At 33.1% G+C, this 20,136-nt stretch overlaps 1 protein-coding gene across 6 annotated transcripts in view; it reads left to right on the top strand.

The window, feature by feature from the left end:
- The window catches only part of GLRB (glycine receptor beta), a 51,132-nt gene extending 41,588 nt beyond the window's left edge, over nucleotides 1–9,544 (top strand). For 3 of the 6 annotated variants that reach the window (XM_081136005.1, XM_081136008.1, XM_081136006.1), the window contains 3 exons: nucleotides 2,072–2,361; nucleotides 4,828–4,887; nucleotides 7,014–9,538. In XM_081136005.1, the coding sequence (XP_080992131.1) occupies nucleotides 2,072–2,361; nucleotides 4,828–4,887; nucleotides 7,014–7,310 (647 nt within the window). In that variant the 3' untranslated portion in view covers nucleotides 7,311–9,538. Of the gene's footprint in view, nucleotides 1–2,071; nucleotides 2,362–4,827; nucleotides 4,953–7,013 lie in introns of all 6 variants that reach the window. The other 3 variants (XM_081136007.1, XM_081136009.1, XR_013998727.1) reach the window with 2 other exon arrangements.
- The last annotated feature ends 10,592 nt before the right edge of the window (nucleotides 9,545–20,136 follow it).

The raw sequence follows: 20,136 nt of genomic DNA, 5'->3' as shown, positions 1-20,136 counted from the left end.
ATAGTGACAAACTTAAAAACAATAATTTTTATGAAAATTTTTCCAAGAAATATTTTATACTGTCTCATCTTCTTTATCAGGGGATGTAAAATCCTATTTATTTTAAGAAATGACTAAGTATTGCTTTCCTAAACATCAGTTATTTTGTGCTATATCATCAGCATTGGCTAGAGAGTAAGAGCCAGTTATCTATTCTCTCCAATTTATTTTTAATGCTCTGTGACACAGAAACATCATTAGCAAGACTTGAAAATTGTGTCGGTATAGGGGTTAAAAAAGTCTATGCTTGGGAAAATAAAGAACCCTTCTTAAAGGTAATGTGAATAAACTTCAAAATAAGGATATTGTAAACAGTTTGATTATTTGAAAGGTTTTAAATTTTTCCATGACTGTCTCTGTGTGTGTTCTGAATATCACCTGGAACTTACATAGGTAAAAATGTAACATATCTGACTTCTCGGTCACTGGTTGCAGCATTAGGTTTTTTTCTTCCATCAGAAAGGTCTTGTGAAAATCTCCCCCCTGATTTAAGAGGGGAGGGGAGAATGAAATGAAATACAGATTTTAAAAAGAAGGAAACCAGGAAAGCAGCAAAGAAAATGACAATTTTGTCTGCATAAGAAATTTGGTGCTTTACATCTAATGAAAACCACAAAGAACAGATCTATATCTTATGAACCAAATATGTAGGAAATCTTATTCTAAGGGTCATGTATCTGTATTGAAGATAATGACAACTGATAGATGAATTGTTTTAGAGGATGAAAACTAACCATGTAGTACAATGTTCTGGGAATAAAACACCCGAAACTAGACAAATTTTTAGACTTGTCAAAAACATTATGCTTTTCTCCCAAATAGTCAATATTTTTTTTTTGTTTATTAGAAATATCTTACTCTCATGCAGTTATACAGGGGTGGGCAAAAGTAGGGTGCTGTTTGTTTTTGTTTGTTTGTTTTTGGCCATTGTGACATTCTTTTGAGTTAATAAATCTGCTGTAATCATCATAACCTGCATGTCTTTTTCCATACAAACAACTGTAAACCTACTTTTGCCCACCCCTGTATAAACTGAAATGTCAGTACATATATGCAATGGAATACTACTCAGCCATAAGAAAAGATGAAATACTGCCATTTGCAACAACATGGATAAGCCTTGAGAATACCGTGCTAAGTGAAACAAATCAGTCAGAAAAAGCTAAGAACCATATGATTTCACTCCTTTGTGAGATGTAAAACTGAGACTTATAGACACAGACAACAGTGGGGTGGTTACCAGGGGGAAGGGGCAGGGAGGGGTAGTAAAGGGTAAAGGCAACCAAATCTATGGTGATGGAATATTATTTGACTTTGGGTGGTGGGCACACAATGCCGCCTGCGGATCATGTGTCATGGAGATCTACCCTTGAAACCTCTGTGTCTTTGTTGACCAATGTCATCTCAATAAATCTAATAAAAATATAATAAAGAAATGTCAGGCTCCCAAGGGTACTTTGGATCTAGCTTTCCATGTACACTGTTAATATACAGATAGCAGAATTTTGTTCTTTCCTTTAAAACTGGAATCATTTGTTTTCCCTGAAAAAACCAAGAATGTTCTCTACTTTGTCTTTTCTATTATATTTTTTTAAATGGTGACCCTTATCAGAAAATTGCTTTATGTGTTCTGTTCTCATTCTGATTTGTTCATGGAATCACATTCAACTCTATAACTGTCTCAAAGAATGCCAAAAAATGAAATAAGCTTTGTGGCTTCCTCAGAGATACTATCGAATAGTTTTAGATAGCTATTACTTAAATCAGCTCCAAAATGTGTTTTTATACCTTGTTTTAAATATCTACTTTTTTGTTTAAAATACTGAGTATTTACAAACATCCCCAACCACATTGAATAATGGTTACATAAAAAGTATTATTTCTTCTACTCTTTGTGATTTAAAGAGACCTGATGAATTGTTCATGGGCCTTTGGAGGTTACTGGAGAGGGATTTAATCAAAGAATAATGGTTGTAGGACATTTTTTCACAGGGCTAAAGAGCAACTTTAATTCCCACTTCTGTTTCTGTAGGTATCTTTTCAGTACTCAGCTTGGCCTCTGAGTGCACCACCCTTGCTGCTGAACTGCCCAAAGTATCCTACGTAAAGGCCCTTGATGTGTGGCTCATTGCTTGTCTTCTCTTTGGGTTTGCTTCCCTTGTGGAGTATGCTGTTGTCCAGGTGATGTTAAATAACCCCAAAAGAGTTGAAGCAGAAAAAGCCAGAATTGCTAAGGCTGAGCAAGATGGAAAAGGTGGAAATGTGGTTAAAAAGAACACTGTGAATGGTACAGGGACTCCTGTTCACATTAGCACTTTGCAGGTAAGAATGAAATTATCAAACGAAAAGATTTCCCCCCATCATGGCTCTGTGCAGTGTCAGGAGAGACATACTGTTCTGTGGATGTAAAGGTTTAATAGAATTGGTATTCACTCATTTTTTTCTCATAGATGAAAAGGAACTAAGCACAACATATTTTTTGGAAACAAATAGCAAGCACGTAGGTCACAAACTAATTAAGAAAAAAAAGCAACACCTTATCAAATTCCTGGAGGACTTTCTACTGAGCTTAATGATCTACCTCTGCTTTGATGGTCACCACCCAATGTGGAGGTCTTGCCAGAACTACAGACCTCCTTACTGTTTCTTACTTGATAAGACTTACTGAAGGGCTGAAGGACTGTTGGGGAAGTTCTTACCTACCTACAGTGAATGCTTAGGGAAGCCTTGCTCTTGATTAAATCCCCTACATGTCCCCATCAGTTTAGAGAGTTTCACATAGAACATGACACGCAGGCTACTTGCTCATTGGATGCCTTACCCATAGGGAAACTATGCATATAGTTTGGGACCTGTCCAGCCCAGCAGCGAGTACCTGGAGAAGAATTGGACAGGTTTAACCCCTTCACGTTGTCTTGTAGTTGGCCTAAGGTCTAAGAATAGTGGTCAATGTTTATAGATTCAGGTATTGATAAATCCTGGAGCAACAGGCTGCTTCATGGATTAGGGATAGCTGTTCACTTTCCCCAAAGTGTCTCTGATTGATGTCCTCTGGTTGGGAAGACAAATAAACTGGGAGATAATTTCCACTGAGCTTAGCATGGCAAATTCTCCAAGAGACTAATAGGTCAATAGCATCCTGCAACCTTGAAAATTTTGCTTGCTCTGCCTATATTCTAGCCCCATACTACTCTATTAGTTTGTTGACCACTACCACTCCCCTTAGTTAGAAAAGAATATAACCCCATCCATTTACATCTCCCAGTCTTTTACCACTTCCTCATGTTTCCAAACAATGAATCCTTCCACCCTCTAACTGGACCCTGGTGAAGAGATCTGGGGATAGAAGCAAAGATGTTCTACAGAGCGGGTGTTGATTTCCAGTAGTGCTACAATCAGCTCCATTCTCTGGTGTGTGCTGGGACCTCAATAACGGCAGAAATTCTCTAGTAACACAGAACAGCAGTGTGCAGATGAGCTTGGAATATTAATATATTCTGTGAAGTGGAGTATTGAGGGAAGGAGACACATGAGAACCATATTTTCAGAGTACTGTAGAACATATCAAGTTTACTTATGAACATAAGTGTAAAGAATAAATAGGATCCAGAATATTAGACTGAATTATATTATTTTAAATTCAGCATTCAAGCACTGAAATAATTACCTAATGAATAAAAGTTCAACATCTTTAAGAGCTTCTGTATTTTAATTCTCTATGTTCTCAGTTGCTATTAGAAACAGACCAGTGTGGATACTGAAATTGCTATGACATTTTGCTACAAAAGTCATAGAGTGATGCTTAGAGAGTGTAAATGTTGACCAGAAATTTTAATATCCAGAAATAAATGTAAATTACTCATTTCTTACATGTCCAAATGCAATTTCCAAAATTAAAATTATAAGTATGTAATATTTGTATCCTCAGACAGGCTGCAAAATGATGTGTCCAATAATAAGTTAGCTTAATGTACACATCAAAATTACAGTAAATTAGTAAGCCTGATAAATTTATAAGACTGTTACACACTGACATATGAAAGAAAGTATAAAAAAAAGACATTTAAAAACATTTGCCTTTTTAATTTAGTGGTTTTGCTGTAAAAATGTACTTACAGTTTTGGTTTCAAAATGTATTTGTTCTAGTGTATTTTGTGTTTCAGAACACAAGCTTTTGTTGAGAAATTTCAATCAGAAAACATGTTATTTACTTTTAGACGGAATAACAATTATTAATGGAAGCATAATGAAATTTGGGTTGTAGAAAAAAATAATGCTAATTTTTAAATAATATTTCTCTTGCTAAAGAAAGGAATGATTAAAAAGTGTAAGAAAGATCAATGATTATTTAACTTAGCATTTAATAAGAAGTTTTCATAATTTTGACTACATACAAAAATATAGCATTATACATTTATAACTGTCTAGGTTTTTGCTCCCAAAATTTTACTCCCTCAACCATTTTAATATCTTGGTTGCTAATTTGTTCACTCAGGTATTTCTTTTTTATTCATTAAGTACAGTTGAAGACCTACTGTTGTTAATATCATCCTATTCTCAACTCCTAGTATGTGCCATGTGCTATTTACAACAAATGTATTTTGAATAAAAAACAAAATAGTATTCATGTCTATGGATTTAATAAATTAAAATATAAAAGCTGCTGTTCACTCATGAATAGGATAGTTGTTTCTTTATGGGGATATGTTTTTAAAGTTAAGGGTTGATTTACATTTTGTGTAATATATGGAGTTTATTCATTTCTGAGCATATTTTTATCTTCTGTAGAAATACCATTATCACATTGAGATCATGCCTAAGTCTTCTGTTCAAGAAACATCATATGAGGTGATTTGCCTTTAACTGTGTATAGATGCAGACTGAAAAGGACCAAAAGGAAAATCTCAGAATGGGTCAGTGGGGAGAAAAAGGGACATCTGTAATATTTTAAACAAAAATAAAATTTTTAAAAAAAGAAAGAAAAAAAAATTTGAAGCATTAGGTCGTGTTTAACCGCATTTTTTAATATATATATAGTTTCATTATGATACTACCTCATTTTTGCTACTACTAAGTTTGAAAAGTGACAAGTTTATGTGAAAGTGAGACACATATTCATATGAGAAAATTATCCATTAGAGATTAATATAACCAAGATCACTTTTAAGAATGTGTTAAGTTAGGGTTACTGTTTTATTTACAAGCAGTTCATTTAATCCCTCTTCATGCGATATTATAATTGTTTTAAATAGTATTTATATTGTAAACTCTTTTGTACTTTCATGTATATATATGATAGGATACTTATGTGCAGAGAGTAACTAAAAAAGAAAGTTGTCTGTGTAAAATCTCTGATGAGTGGGGCAAGATGAGACCAGGCAATTAGTTAATGAATCATGAGCTATTTAAGGAACCTGAGGACTTCTCAGTAGGAAACTTAATCTTATACCTTATTTAGTTGTGTCACATCATTAAAAATTACTTCTGCAGTAAGTAGAGATTCTCTCCACCAATGCACAAAAACACACACACACACACAGCTCTACTGGTTTGTAATACAATAATTTTCAAATACATCTCTGGAAAAGGTTTTAATAAATAAATAGTTAAAAATTTAGTATAACCAAATTGAAGCTTTTTGGAGTGCTTTTCCATGTTCTAATGTTACCATTGACGAAATTTTTCTTCTCTTACTGATATGTTTCCTATATTTAAATAATCTCTCTCAATAAACCTTCTATGCCTACATTTAAATAAACTATATAAATAAAATTATAATATTAAAATTGCTAGAAGAATCTAAGGATATGTTTATGTAAATTAAAGAATATGTTTGTGTAAATAAAAACAAGTAAAATTTTCTTTTATGTAAATAAAAATTTTGAAGTATTTACGTGTGACAAGTCATAGTATCATATAAATGTGGCTTCTTGTTTAGTTATTTACAGATACTAAAACCACACCTAAAGTCACATACAAAATATGATTTATAGTAAATGCATTTCTATAATAAATATATTTGGCCTTTTTTGTGAAAAATAAAAATAACTGATAAGTCATGCTTTCTAAGTTGACAGCTAGAGTTCTTTGTTTTGATGAGTGGACATAAAGCAAAGTTAGTGCATCTAAAGCTTTTAGAGTAGAGAATTCTAAAGGGAAAAACAGTGGGATACCCACAATGTTCCAGGTTTTGACAATTGCTCTGATAGTTTGAGGATTGTGCAAATATTTGGTATGTAAATTCTGTTCTCAAGTGGATTCCAATCAAGGTAATTATATACTCTACAAAAAAATCCACTGATACATGCTGAGACTCACACATTCCTCAAACAGCCCTGGACACCTAGAACTTTAAATGTGGTTTTCTCTCTGAAACAGAATAATCTCTGTAACATATAATCTGGCTGAACTCACAATTTCTTTAGATTCGTTGAGTGTGGTTGGCTAATTCAACTTTAGCCAACAAGTTAAAAATGCCTTTCACTAGCAAATCTTTGATTCATAACTGTGATCATCTTTTAGTTATTATTTGTGAGTGTGGTTTAGGGACAACAGTCTGTCCCATTGGGGTGATAAATAACTTTATCATTTATAAACCGCCCTACTTGGAAATAGTGTCCATAAGAAAGTCAGTGGTTAGAAGTACGGGAAGATATCCATATAGTGTAGTAATATTGTCTGTGTTGTGGTTAAATATTGGATTTTCATTCATTGATCTTTCAATTGAGAACTCACAAACCTGGGAGTACCTAAGATAAGTGTTTATTTGCACTTTGATCCCTTAACATAAAATAAACTATCAAAGTTCATTCCATGACATAACCCTTGTTATATAGGCCACATTTTAGAGTTAAATGCTCATGCAATCTGATCGTTTAATCAGTTGACCATTATTTTTAAAATACCCTTTTGAAGAGATGTGTTTTATAAATAGAAAATCCTACATACACTCTGTGCTTAATTTTCATTTCCAGGTTGGTGAGAACAGATGCAAAAAAGTTTGTACTTCTAAGTCTGACCTGAGATCTAATGACTTCAGCATTGTTGGAAGCTTACCAAGAGATTTTGAATTATCCAACTATGACTGCTATGGAAAGCCTATTGAAGTCAACAATGGACTTGGGAAATCTCAGGCAAAGAACAACAAGAAGCCTCCCCCTGCCAAACCCGTTATTCCAACAGCAGCAAAGAGAATTGATCTTTATGCAAGAGCGTTGTTCCCTTTCTGCTTCTTGTTCTTCAATGTTATATATTGGTCTGTATATTTATGATACATTGTTTCCATTTCTATTTAAAAAATCCCATTTCATTGTGACCAACCTCATTCATAAATGCCAATCTGTGAAAATTTTTGCATTTTCATAGCAATATATTGCATTTTGGATGCCATTTGATTATAAAAAAAATGTGGCACCTTAACTTTGAATGGCAGCATGGTCTTGTTACATCTGCTCTAATAATGATGTATATAGGTATAGCAAACTTATTGCTCTAGGAATAAATGGGGGATAAGCTCACTACATAAAGTAAAATTCAAACAATTCTCTCACTTAGTGTAAACTGCAAATACTTCAGATAATTCTGATAATAAAATGACATGCACGCTGAATCCTGCTATGATCACCATTCTAATGTATGTAGTATTTCAAATTTCCTTCCTTGTAACTTTCAGAGAAAGCCATCTTATTCTTGTATAATTTTCGATGGTATTATCTGAGATTAAGCAAAGTTATATTACACATTGTTTAAACTTTGTAAGTAGAAATATATCAGCTATAATTATGTGGGCACTGTGGAGAAATAAAGTTCATAAATTTACCGATTTATAAAATCAGCTCATTTTAAAGTGTGCCTGTGTTGTCAAAATTCCACATAAAAAAACAGTAATCATTTTTGAAGCAAAGGGATATCTAGACTTAATGTAAATTCATGCTGAATTCTGGCTTCTGATAAAATCAAAATAAAGGATAGATACATTGATTAAATATTTCTGATAAAAGAAATTGTATTTAATCCACATTAAAACCTAAATATATTTTCATGGACTTCATTTTGCTGATACAGAGTATGCACAATTATTGTGCCTTACAAAGAGTGATATATATTTTAAATTGGAATATAGTAAAGGATATGTGATCTCACATATTTAAGAAACCAAGAGGAAAATACCTTATTACTAGAAGTAACTTGAGTTGGGGCGAGGGCAGTGGGGGGAGCAGAATCATTTAAGGATTTTAACTTCTTTATTTTATTAAAATGCTTACATATTTTTAAGTAAAATTAATTTTTTTTCTGAATTCATTTATTTCTTTTCCCTGCATTTATTTAAATATGTTTTAAAATTTGTTACAAAACATTGAAAGATTAAGTAAATAATTGTTTATGTTAGGCCTAAATTCTCTTTGTATTTCCTTTCTTGCTAAAAGTCTAGACTACTTAGATTTACTCATTGTATCTTGTTCCAACCTGAAAATAGGAACTTTTTAGTCTCTAAGACTCCCATTTCTTAGTAATATCACAGCCAATGTACCTTTTTATTTATCCACAGCTGAAATGAAAACTATCAGTAATTCACATAACATAAACATAAGACCAAATAAATATATTTACATTGTTTAGAGAGTTTTGTTGCAGCTGAGAGTTTGTATGGTCAATTCTATAATAAAATATGTTTAAAGATTGTTTATGCAAATTGTGATATGTAATTTAATGCTATTTTATTGAAGATTTTAATTTTTAAAAGATGGCATATATTTGTTTGTACTGTTTTTCTTACAAACTTTTTTATTTCTTTGGTGTCAATTGTTACTTCTCTTTTATTTCTGATTTTATTTGGGTCCTCTCTTTTTTTCTTGATGAGTCTCATTAAAGATTTGTTAATCGTATTTATCTTTTAAAAAAACCAGCACTTGGTTTCATTGATCTTTTGTATTGTTGTGTTTTTTTCCTAAGACTCTATTTCATTTATTTCTTCTCTGATCTTTATTCTTTCTTTCTTTTATTCTACTCACTTTGGGCTTTGTTATTCTTTTCTCTAGTTCCTTTAAGTGTAAAGTTAGATTGTTTATTTGAGATTTTTCTTGTTTCTTGAGGTAGGCCTGTAATGCTATGAATTTCCTTCTTAGGACTGCTTTATGCTGTGTCCCACAGATTTTGGGTTGCTGTGTTCTCATTTTCATTTGTTTCAGGGTATCTTTTGATTTCTTCCTTGATCTCATTGTTAACCCACTCATTGTTTAGCAACATGTTATTTAGCCTCCATGTCTTTATGAGTTTTTCAATTTGTTTCCTGCAATTGATTCCTGGTTTGATATAACTGTGGTCAGAGAAGATGCTTGTTATGATTTCACTCGTATTAAATTTATTGAAACTTGTTTTGTGGCTTTACATGTGGTCTATCCTAGAAAATGTTCCATGTGCACTTGAAAAGAATGTATATCCTGGTGCTTTGGGGTGAAATGCTCTGAAAATATCAATTAAATCCATCTGATCTAGTGTGTCATTTAAGGCTGCTGTTTCCTTGTTGTTTTTCTGTCTGAAGATCTGTCCATTGACATGAATGGATGTTAAAATCCCCTACAATGACAGTATTATTGTAGGTCTTTCCCTTTATGTCCATCAAGGTTTGCATTACATATTTAGGTGTTCTTACGTTGGGTACTTAAATGTCTATAAGAGTTACATCCTCTTGTTGGATTGCTCCCTTTATCATTATGTAGTGTTCTTGTCTCTTACAATAATCTTTGTTTTAAAGTCTATTTTGTCAGATATAAGTATTGCTACTCCAGCTTTTTCCCCCATTTCTTTTTGCATGAAATATCTTTTTCCATCCTTTTACTTTTAGTCTGTGTGTATCCTTCATTCTGAGGTGGGTCTCTTGTAGACAGTGTATATGTGCGTATTGTTTTCTTATGCATTCAGCTATCCTAAGTCTTTTGATTGAAGCATTTGAGCCATTTACATTTAAAGTGATTATTGATAAGAATGTATATATTGCCATTTTATTCTTTTAACTATGTTCCTTGTTTTTTCCCCCCCTTCTTCTTAAAGAAGATTCTTTAACATTTCTGGTTTGGTAGTAAGAAACTCCTTTAGCTTTTTCTTGTCTGGGAAGCTCTTAATTTTGTTCCATTTTAAATGATAGTCTTGCAATAACCAAGATTTGGAAGCAGCCCAAGTGCCCATCAGTAGCTGAGTGGGTAAAAAAGCTGTGATATATTTACACAATGGAATATTACTCAGTCATGATGAAGGGGGAAATCTTACCTTTTTGACAGCATGGATGGACCTGGAGAGTATTATGCTAAGTGAAATAAGCCAGTCAGAGAAAGACAAGTGCCATATGGTTTCACTTATATGTGGAATTTAATGAACAAAATAAACAACCAAACAAAATAGAAACAGACTCATAGATACAGAGAACAGACTGAAAGCTGTCATGGGGGTTGAGAATTTAGTGAAAAATATGAAGGGATTAAGTAAAGAAAAAAAACTCAGACACAGACAACAGTAGAGTGATTACCAGGGCAAAAGGGGAATGTAGAAGAAGATAAAGTGGGGATAGATGGTGATGGAAGGAGACTGGACTTGGGGTGGTGAACACACAATGCAATACACAGATGATGCATCATAGAATTGCACACCTGAAACCTATATAATTTTATTAACCAATGTCACCCAATAAATTCAATAAAAATTTTTAAAAAGGTTTCCAGTGATTACTAAATTTTTAAAAAACTGGATATAATCTAATTCTCTGTAATTCTTCAGAACCCCATAGTTACAGAAACTTAGCCATTTGAATAGTTTTTAAATGCTACAATAACACTCTTGATAGACTTCAATAACCTGTGAGGACCTAGGCAATAACATTTTAATGGAACTGTGATAGGAAAAAAATGTCTTGAATAAGATTTAAACAATTTAAAATTTTTCTTTATAATAATTATATTTGTTTATTATCTTCTTTATACTTGCAAATTTTATTCATATTAGTGAGTTTAATTTAGATAGAGTTTTAAGTGGGAAATGTACCATATGGAAAATAGACCTCATTATATAAGAATTTATTTGTTGAAAATAATGTGAGTGGATTTCTTTTTGTAATGTAATATTATTTTAAGACTGATTTTAATACTTAAATAGATATAAATAGCTATCCCAGGGTTAAGTGTGTATATATAACTACAAATGTTACACTAGATGATGGTCATAACAAAGAAATACAATCAGTGTACATTAACTGTTGCTTTATAATTGTTATCTCATGGATTTAGTCACATAGCCACAAGGTGTCACATAGCCTCAAAAATTGGGTAAAGACTATATGTTGGGGGATGAAGATGCCATTCAGATTGTGAGGAAGTGAAACATTATATCTTTCTAGGATCTACCTGGATATCAGTATGTCAAATTCAATGTCTCCAAAATAAAAATTACCTTCTCACAAGTCAGGAGGTTCTCTTATTTTCTATTTCTGTCAAAGCCATCACTATTCCAGTCACACACATTAAAGCTTCCTTTCTCACACCGTATACCCTTTCAAGTACCACACACTAATATAGATTGTCCCTCTTATACCTACCACCTTCTATGTCTGCTGACACTACCCTAATTCAGTTTCCCGTTCTATTACAGCAGTTTACAATCTCACTCCGCTATAACTCTGTTTTTGAACTAACTTTGTGATTTTTATTTTTTAATTGCACAAGTAATACATGAAGATCTTGATGTATTATAAAACAAACATGTATTTAGAGTAAGCACTTAAAGTTGATGAAATAACCTGTCTTCAAACTCCTCTCTTTTGCCCACAGCTCACCCTGTCTTGTATTTATCCAGACCTTACCCTAGGCATTTACAATCTCTACCTAATTTTAAATACAATCATCCAGGGTCTCTCTGTGAAATACAATCCTCAAAAATTGGGTAAAGACCATATGTTGGGGGATGAAGATGCTATTCAATTGTGAGGAAGTGAAACCTTTCTCTTTGTCTATCTGCTGGGCCAACCCCTGCAGCTTTCCCTGGGACCAAGCACCCAAGCCCCTTCTGGCTATGGCAGTCACTGTGTCAGGATAAGGGGAGGAAGCTAGAGGTACCCAAAATAGAACTTCAGTTGTCTTGATGTCACCTTGTATGTTGAACTCCATAGCCAGCTGGCTATGTACAAAAAAAAAAAAGATAATTTAACATAATGGGATTTAACATAAAGTGGATTTTACCATCTGTGTAATTTTGCAATTTATTTTTCATTTAATATGTCTTTATGTATTTCTGTGAGAGGACATATTAGATGTTCATAAATTTATCTTCTGCCTCCTAATATTCTATAGCATGAATGTGCCTGAGTTGACTTCTTTATAAGCACAAATTTTTAGTTTTTCTTTTCTAATACAAAATAGTACTGCAGTGAATATCTTTGTGCACATGTATATCTATTTCCATGTGGCAGATGCCAAAAATAGAGCTTTTGAATAGAAAGATGTATGCATTTCAAACTCTAATATGTTCTTCCAAATTTCCCTCCAGAAAGCTCCTAACATAGATTCTCACCATTATGTAGCAAGCCCTCACAGCCTAGTCATTTCTTAACCTATTTTATGTCGATGGCATCATTTCTATTAAAATGTTTTTTGACATTGCTTCAGACTTTTTAAAAGATTACAAAAATATTACACAGAATTCCTGTGTTTCATTCATCCACAGTCCCCAAATATCCTATTTTATCACACTTCCTTTATTTTGCTCCTCCTACTATGTGTGCAAGAGACATTTTTTTCCTGAAACATTTAAAATGTAGTTGCAGATATGATGTCCCTTTATCTCTATCTCTACACACTTTAGTGGCTGTTTCCTAAGCAAGGGTATCCTTTCATAACCACAAGAGTAGTACCAGGTGTCCACAGCCAGAAATTAACACTGATAAAATACTATAGAGATATTCAATTTGCCAATGGCCCACCCATATACTTATATAAATATAGTTTTGTTGTTGTTGTTTATACAGGGTTCAATCAGTCTAATACATTTCATTTAATTGTCATGACATTAATTTCTTTAAAGCTGTGATCATGGCATTCTGCTCAAACATCTTTAGTGCCTTGTATTGCCCGATGAACCAAGTAAAAGCCTTCTAACATAAAATTTTCTTACTAAATGTTTAATTTATCTTTGCAGCTGCTTATCACACTTCTCTGATCACATCTTAAACTCCAACTAAACTGCTTTTGAACTTTATGTATCACATTTAGCAGTGATAAGAGCATTAAGTTCAGCCAGGTTCTTTTCTTTCAGTTAAGTGGTAAATTTTATGTTTTACTATTTCTGTTGGATTAACATGTATGTCATGTCTTCAGATAGTCATTTTACCTCGTATGTTATTATTCAATGTTAAGTGTTTTTTAGTTATATGGTTTTTATCTCTATTAAACAATAAAGTTAAAATATTCCCCATTACATATGAGTGCTCAGATTAAGTTGTCCTAAATACAACTCAATTTATTATCATCTATATTACTGAAAGTTTCAGTTTACATAAGTAGGTAGATATAAAATTTTAAAGTAGCAAGCCTAAGATGAGAAATAGTTTTAAATATTTTTATAACATTTAATCAAGGCTTTCTTGATGAATATTATTACCTTGCTTTATATCAGCAAAACTTCTTCCAATTATACTTCAAATCAAATGCATATGTTTACACACTGTATCAATAATTTATCATTCACTAACTTCCACTCTTTTCTTTTTATGAAGCTAGCCTTAACATTTTAAGAGGCTAATGTAAAGATCTTTCAAAGTATCAGCCACATCAGTGGAGTAAAACTATTTTATGGACTTTCGTGTAATTAATATTAATGGACAATATGGATGTAATACTCAAGGTTTGTTACACTCTTAGTGCGTGTAAGTGCATATATGCATAAACTTGATATTTTATGTTTTTATACATTGTGCATTCTCTCTACATATGTATACATATGTATTATATACATGCATACATCTTATTTTATTTTGTTCTTAACCAAGAAGAACAATGAGAAAACTAATGAATTCCATTTCGGTTGGAATTTTTGTACTTCACTAATAAGTGCATTCTTACTGCCATAAGTATTTTTAAATTTCTCAAATCTCACATATCACACCCAAAACAGTTCTTTCTAAGCCTTCTCAGAGTAGAAAACTAAACAAAAAATGTAAATCGGTAAATACTTGTTAAGTATTTAATATGTTAAAGGTTTTGTGTTAGCCAAAAATTGTAAAGAGAAATAAAACATGAGGCCCACTCTTAAATAACAGTCAATAGAGTGAAAACGAAAGATACGTTAAGTATGCAAATCACTATAATGCATATTTAAAAACATTAAAAAGAGCAAACTAAATCATTTGTCTAAAAGAAAAACACCTGTCTTAAAGAAAAATAAATAATACTGTAATAAAGCTAAAGAAAGGTCATTTTACTGTAGATCATACAACTTTGAAGATAGATGTTAACTAAAAGAAAAAATATGAGTTGTAAAGAGTAGAAATATTGTACTAGAAAAATATTAAAGCACTATTTGAATTTTTTTTCTAGTGAATGGAAACAATGAGCAGTAAAGCAAATTTTTCTTAGCTGATGATGTAATGCATTTTACCTAATGTTTGTTTCTTAACTAAAACTCCCATCTGATTGTAATCTTATAACTTGAAACAATTTTCAGTAAATCCCAATGTGCAGCCTGAGGCAACTGCAGTGCAATTAATATCATTCATAGTGAGGCAGCCAAAAGGAGGCAGAGCCCTCCACAGTTTAGCAAGAATTGCAAACTACACGTCCTTTCTCAATTACTTCATCAAACAGGGATTTTATTAGTCAATTAGCATTGCCTCACCCTATGCCATTGTTGACACGTAACAGAAAGACCATTTTGTGAAATGGTAAACAAGATGTAGAGGCAAATAATTTTGGCCTTTGAAAAGCTCAGCCCAGTTTATTGTATATTCTCAGGGATTTTTTTTTAAGTGTTTATTAGAGTTGGAAATGTAGCAGAAAGAAAATGTCATTGGCCAATAATAAACATCAACTGCTTCAATCTCGTGCCATCTAGATTTTAGAAATCTCTTACTTAGGACACCAGTTAGGCACACAATGGCAGCATCTTATCTGCTTGCTTTCCTAAAAAATGGAAGCATTTTTTTAAAAATTAAGTCAAAATCTACAGGTTTGTCAGCTACAAAGATGATCTTTAACTTACTAGCTGAGAGAATATTACATGGAACTCATTAAGAGGGAATACCTAATAAATTCTGCCTTGGACTATTATAAAGCCTCTTTCTAAACACAGCTGCACTTTCCTGGTTCATTCATTTGTATAGTCAAAAGCTCTTTCATTCAAAAATCACTAGTTTCCAATAAGTCCACTGGCATCTTAGCAGCTTTCAAATTTCTAGATGAATTAATTTAAATGTCCAAATATAAATGTGAAAGTTTCTCAGTAATATATGTGGAACATACATTAAATAAAAATAATCTAAGGTTCTAAAATAAACAAAAAGCCAATATTGTATATAAACATATTGGAAAGCAGGAGAGGGTAGTAGAAAGACCCTTCCCTTGGACTGGAAAAATAGTACCTGGGTTATAGTTCTGGGTTAGCTGCTTACAACTTGCAAATTCTGTCAAAAAATCCTTAACTCAGTTATCCTATTTTTAAAGAGAGAATAAAAATAATATAAGAATTACCAATTACAACGTGTAAGTCTGTCTTTCATAGTGGTTACAAGCAAGGACTTGGAAACATAGTCTAGGCTGGAGTCCCACTTACTAGTGTAAATCTTGGAAAATTATTTTACATCTGTGAGTCTCAATTTCCCCATTATTACCCGGATAGTAATGAAAACCTCATAACCTTACTGTGAGGATTTAATCTATTATTAAATGAAAGGTGCTCAGCAGAGTTTCCAGCACATTGTAAGTGGACAACAAATTATAATTATTACCTCATTTTACCTCTTATTACTATCACTAATATACTATTTCTAGGACTACAACTACTTTTAATGATGTTTAAGTTTTTCAATTATTTTAATTAATTTTGGGAGTTAAGCTAAAAAAATACACTGACATTTTGACAACAGATGCATATTACTTCTCCCCTTTAGGTGTCTCAGCATCCGTCATCATTAAGGTCAATTTAGAATATAAAATAATTTAAAGATAAGAGTATTAACAGGAACTATAAATTGCATATTGAAATACTCTTCAAATGAATAAAAGAGTCTTTGGAATATTTACCTGGTGATACATAATTTAAAAATTAGGTTGTGTGCAATGCAATATATTAATGCTCTAAATTCCGAATCTACATATTTTACTTTTTTCCTATAAAACACAAAATGAATAAATGAGAAATTTCAATTTTTTAAAAATAATGAGAAGAATTTCCTAGATATGTAAAACATGCTGCATAAATTAAACTCAATCTCATCACTCATGCTTGCTTGGTACCAACAAAAGACAATTAATGCTCATAATAGTTATCCCAGGAAACTGCATAATTCTGAAATTCTTTCTGAAACTGAAGAAATGCTAAATATGTTCAGTAGAATTGTAGTGCTAATACATTTTATTATATTCTAATTCTTTGAAGATAGATAATGCAACTACTGAACAGAATGGTTATTCTCAATTAATCAAAATATCCAAATAATCTGATTCTGTATAAATAATAATGTGTTTCATTCTGAACGCATATTAAAAATGTATGTGGCCAACCTCTAGGTAATAAAATCATATTTAACTCTCCTTAAAGAAATATCTGTAAAATACTTGACGCATGACAAGTATAATGCTGGGAAGGAACTAAAACAAATGTGCATGTATGAAATACATATGTGTGTGAATAGGTATAGGTGAATATATATATAAATATTTGTATGTGTATTTGCATATATACATATACAGGCACATATAATATAGTAAAATTAATTGGTGCTTTATTTGCAATTAAGACGTACTATATTTTTGCACTTTGGAAGGCCTGCTGTAGGGTACCTATTTTATGTATATATGGAACAGTTTCACATTAAGGTTATATTAGGAGCTCTTTGAGAGAATGCCTGTTTAAAGATCAAATAAAATGTGTGTGCTAATTGATACGAACCAGATGGCCCCCAGAGAAAAACTTAGTCTCAACAGATTGTTCCATTTATTTATTTGTATGCTATTCATTGAGAAACACTCTCATTCTTGTATATAACCCAGGTTTACTCTGACCCCACCTCATAAAATGAACTACACCCTCCCTCACCCCACCAGTCTATACATCAAGAACAACTCCTGTTCTCTCCATGCCAAATGGTTCTGAAAAGAAACACACCCAGTCACCCCTACTCATTTAGTCTAGTTCTTTTGGGTTTACACACAATACAGGCTAAATTTAACTTTTCACATAGGCCAAGTCACTCCTGTCCTCCAGGGGGGTTTGCCACCTGCGGAATATCCTATCTTAGGATCTATTCATGAGCCATCATTGATCACAGCCAAATCCCAACTCTTCTTGTCTTTTCATCCTTTCATCCCATGATGCAACCCTCCCCTGGTTCCCTTCTTTCCATTTGTTTCCTCTGGGCCCTCCGAAATGCCCTTGCCATTATAAAAGAAACTCCACATCCTTAATTACGCTTTATGTACTTCATTCCTTCCCCTGCTGTGCCTGTACTGAATCAGAACTCACCAGAGAACTGTTTAGGTTAGATATCAAACCATGAACTAGATATGAAATTGTATCTATTTCAAGTGGTGGCCCATGTTGAGTTTTCCTCTCCAGACATGGGGTATGGAACTGAAATTATAAATTTCTTGCTCCTTAATAATGCTCCGAGAGTTTTTTCTACTTATGTGTCCTGGTCAGTTTGAGCTGCTATAACAAGCTACCCGAGACTGGGTGACTTAACAAACCATTATTTCTCACAGTTCTGGAGGCTGGTGGTCTGAGATCAGGTGCTAGCATGGCAGGGTTCATGATGAGCTCCCTCTTCCACATTTACAGAGGGCTGTCTTCTTGTGCTTTCCTCACATGCTGGACAGAGATCTAGCTAGTTCTCTGGCCTCTTCTTGTAAGAGCACAAATCCCAGTCATGAGGGCTCCACTCTTATGACCTAATTACCCCCCAAAGGCCCAACTCCAAATACGATCGCACTGGGATTACAATTTTGACATGAATTTCGGGAGGCACAAACATTCTCACCATTGTACTATGCAAAATACTTTTCTTTTGCAGTGTGAACTAGCTTCCTACATTATGCATTTAAATGTGTGTGGGTGTGGGTGTGGGTGTGGGTGTAGGTAAGATATTGAGAGAGAGATAGGTATGGTGGGAGAAAAAAAATCAGAAGTATGGTCAAGGAAATATAATAATTACCTATATTTCAACCCTGAGAATTAAATCACTTTAACATTCTGGCATATTTTATTTGAATTTTGTTTATTTTTATTTTTTTATCAATAAGTAACATGTGAATATTTTATCTTATTTTAAAAAAACTAAAACCTTAAAGATAAACTTGAAAAAATCATCTCATCCAATTTTTTATTTTGATCCTCTGCAGTTATACCTAGAGGCAAGTATGATTATCAGTTTGTATCCCCCCAAAATTTCTAATATTATAAAGGAAAATTTACAAACATTACTTTTTTAAAATTCCATAAATGATATCTACCTATATGTATCACTCACAGCATCAAGTTTTCTGAGAGCTTTACACATAAATAACCAGATCATTTCATCATATGCATGTATCAGGATTGCCAACAGTATTCTTTTCTTGATGGAAATTGTGATATAAGCTACAATATGGAGGAACCTTGAGGACACTATGTTATATGAAATAAGTAGGTCACAAAAATATAAACACAGTATGATCGTACTTACATGAGGTACTTAGAGGAGTCAAAATCATAGTGACAGAAAGCAGAATAGTGGAATAGTGGTAAGATGCAGCTGGGAGTGGGGGTGGGGCATAAATAAGAGGTTATCATTTAATGGGTACAGAATTTCAATTTTATAAAATAAAAAGTTATGGAAATGGATGGTGATGATAGTTGCACAGCAATATGGATGTATTTAATATAACTGATACACATAAAATTATTAAAATGATAAATTCTGTTAGGATGTGTTTTCACTATAAACATATTGAAAAAAGGCAGGCATCAGGGGAAGGAAGGAAGGAAGGAAGGAAGGAAGGAAGGAAGGAAGGAAGGAAGGAAGGAAGGAAGGAAGGAAGGAAGGAAGGAAGGAAGGAAGGAAGGAAGGAAGGAAGGAAGGAAGGAAGGAAGGAAGGAAGGAAGAGAAAAGAAAGAAGGAAAGAAAGAAGGAAAGAAAGAAAGAAAGAAAGAAAGAAAGAAAGAAAGAAAGAAAGAAAGAAAGAAAGAAAGAAAGAAAGAAAGAAAGAAAAGAAAAGGAAAAGAAAAGAAAAGAAAAGAAAAGAAAAGAAAAGAAAAGAAAAGAAAAGAAAAGAAAAGAAAAGAAAAGAAGGAAAGAGGGAGGGAGGGAGGGAGGGAGGGAGGGAGGGAGGGAGGGAGGGAGGGAGGGAGGGAGGGAGGAAGAGAAAGAAAGAAAGAAAGAAAGAAAGAAAGAAAGAAAGAAAGAAAGAAAGAAAGAAAGAAAGAAAGAAAGAAAGGAAGAAAGGAAGGAAGAAAGGAAGGAAGAAAGGAAGAAAGGAAAGGAAAAGAAAGAAGGAAGGAAGGAAGGAAGGAAGGAAGGAAGGAAGGAAGGAAGGAAGGAAGGAAGGAAGGAAGGAAGGAAGGAAAGAGAAGAGAAGAGAAGAGAAGAGAAAAGAAAAGAAAAGAAAAGAAAAGAAAAGAAAAGAAAAGAAAAGAAAAGAAAAGAAAAGAGAAGAGAAAAGAAAAGGAAAGAGGGAAAGAGGGAGGGAGGGAGGGAGGGAGGGAGGGAGGAAGGAAGGAAGGAAGGAAGGAAGGAAGGAAGGAAGGAAGGAAGGAAGGAAGGAAGGAAGGAAGGTCTAGAGTAAAATCTGTGTCAATTCCCGCTAAAACATATTTGTAGACCCCTGGGACTATTGGTTGATGTCCAGTGTAATCAGACTTGCAGGT

Source organism: Miniopterus schreibersii (genome assembly GCF_964146895.1).
Source record: "Miniopterus schreibersii genome assembly, chromosome: 4".
NCBI classification, from domain to species: Eukaryota; Metazoa; Chordata; class Mammalia; order Chiroptera; family Miniopteridae; genus Miniopterus; species Miniopterus schreibersii.
The sequence above is the reverse complement of the archived record's forward strand: the minus strand, read 5'-3'. Positions and strand labels throughout refer to the sequence as shown.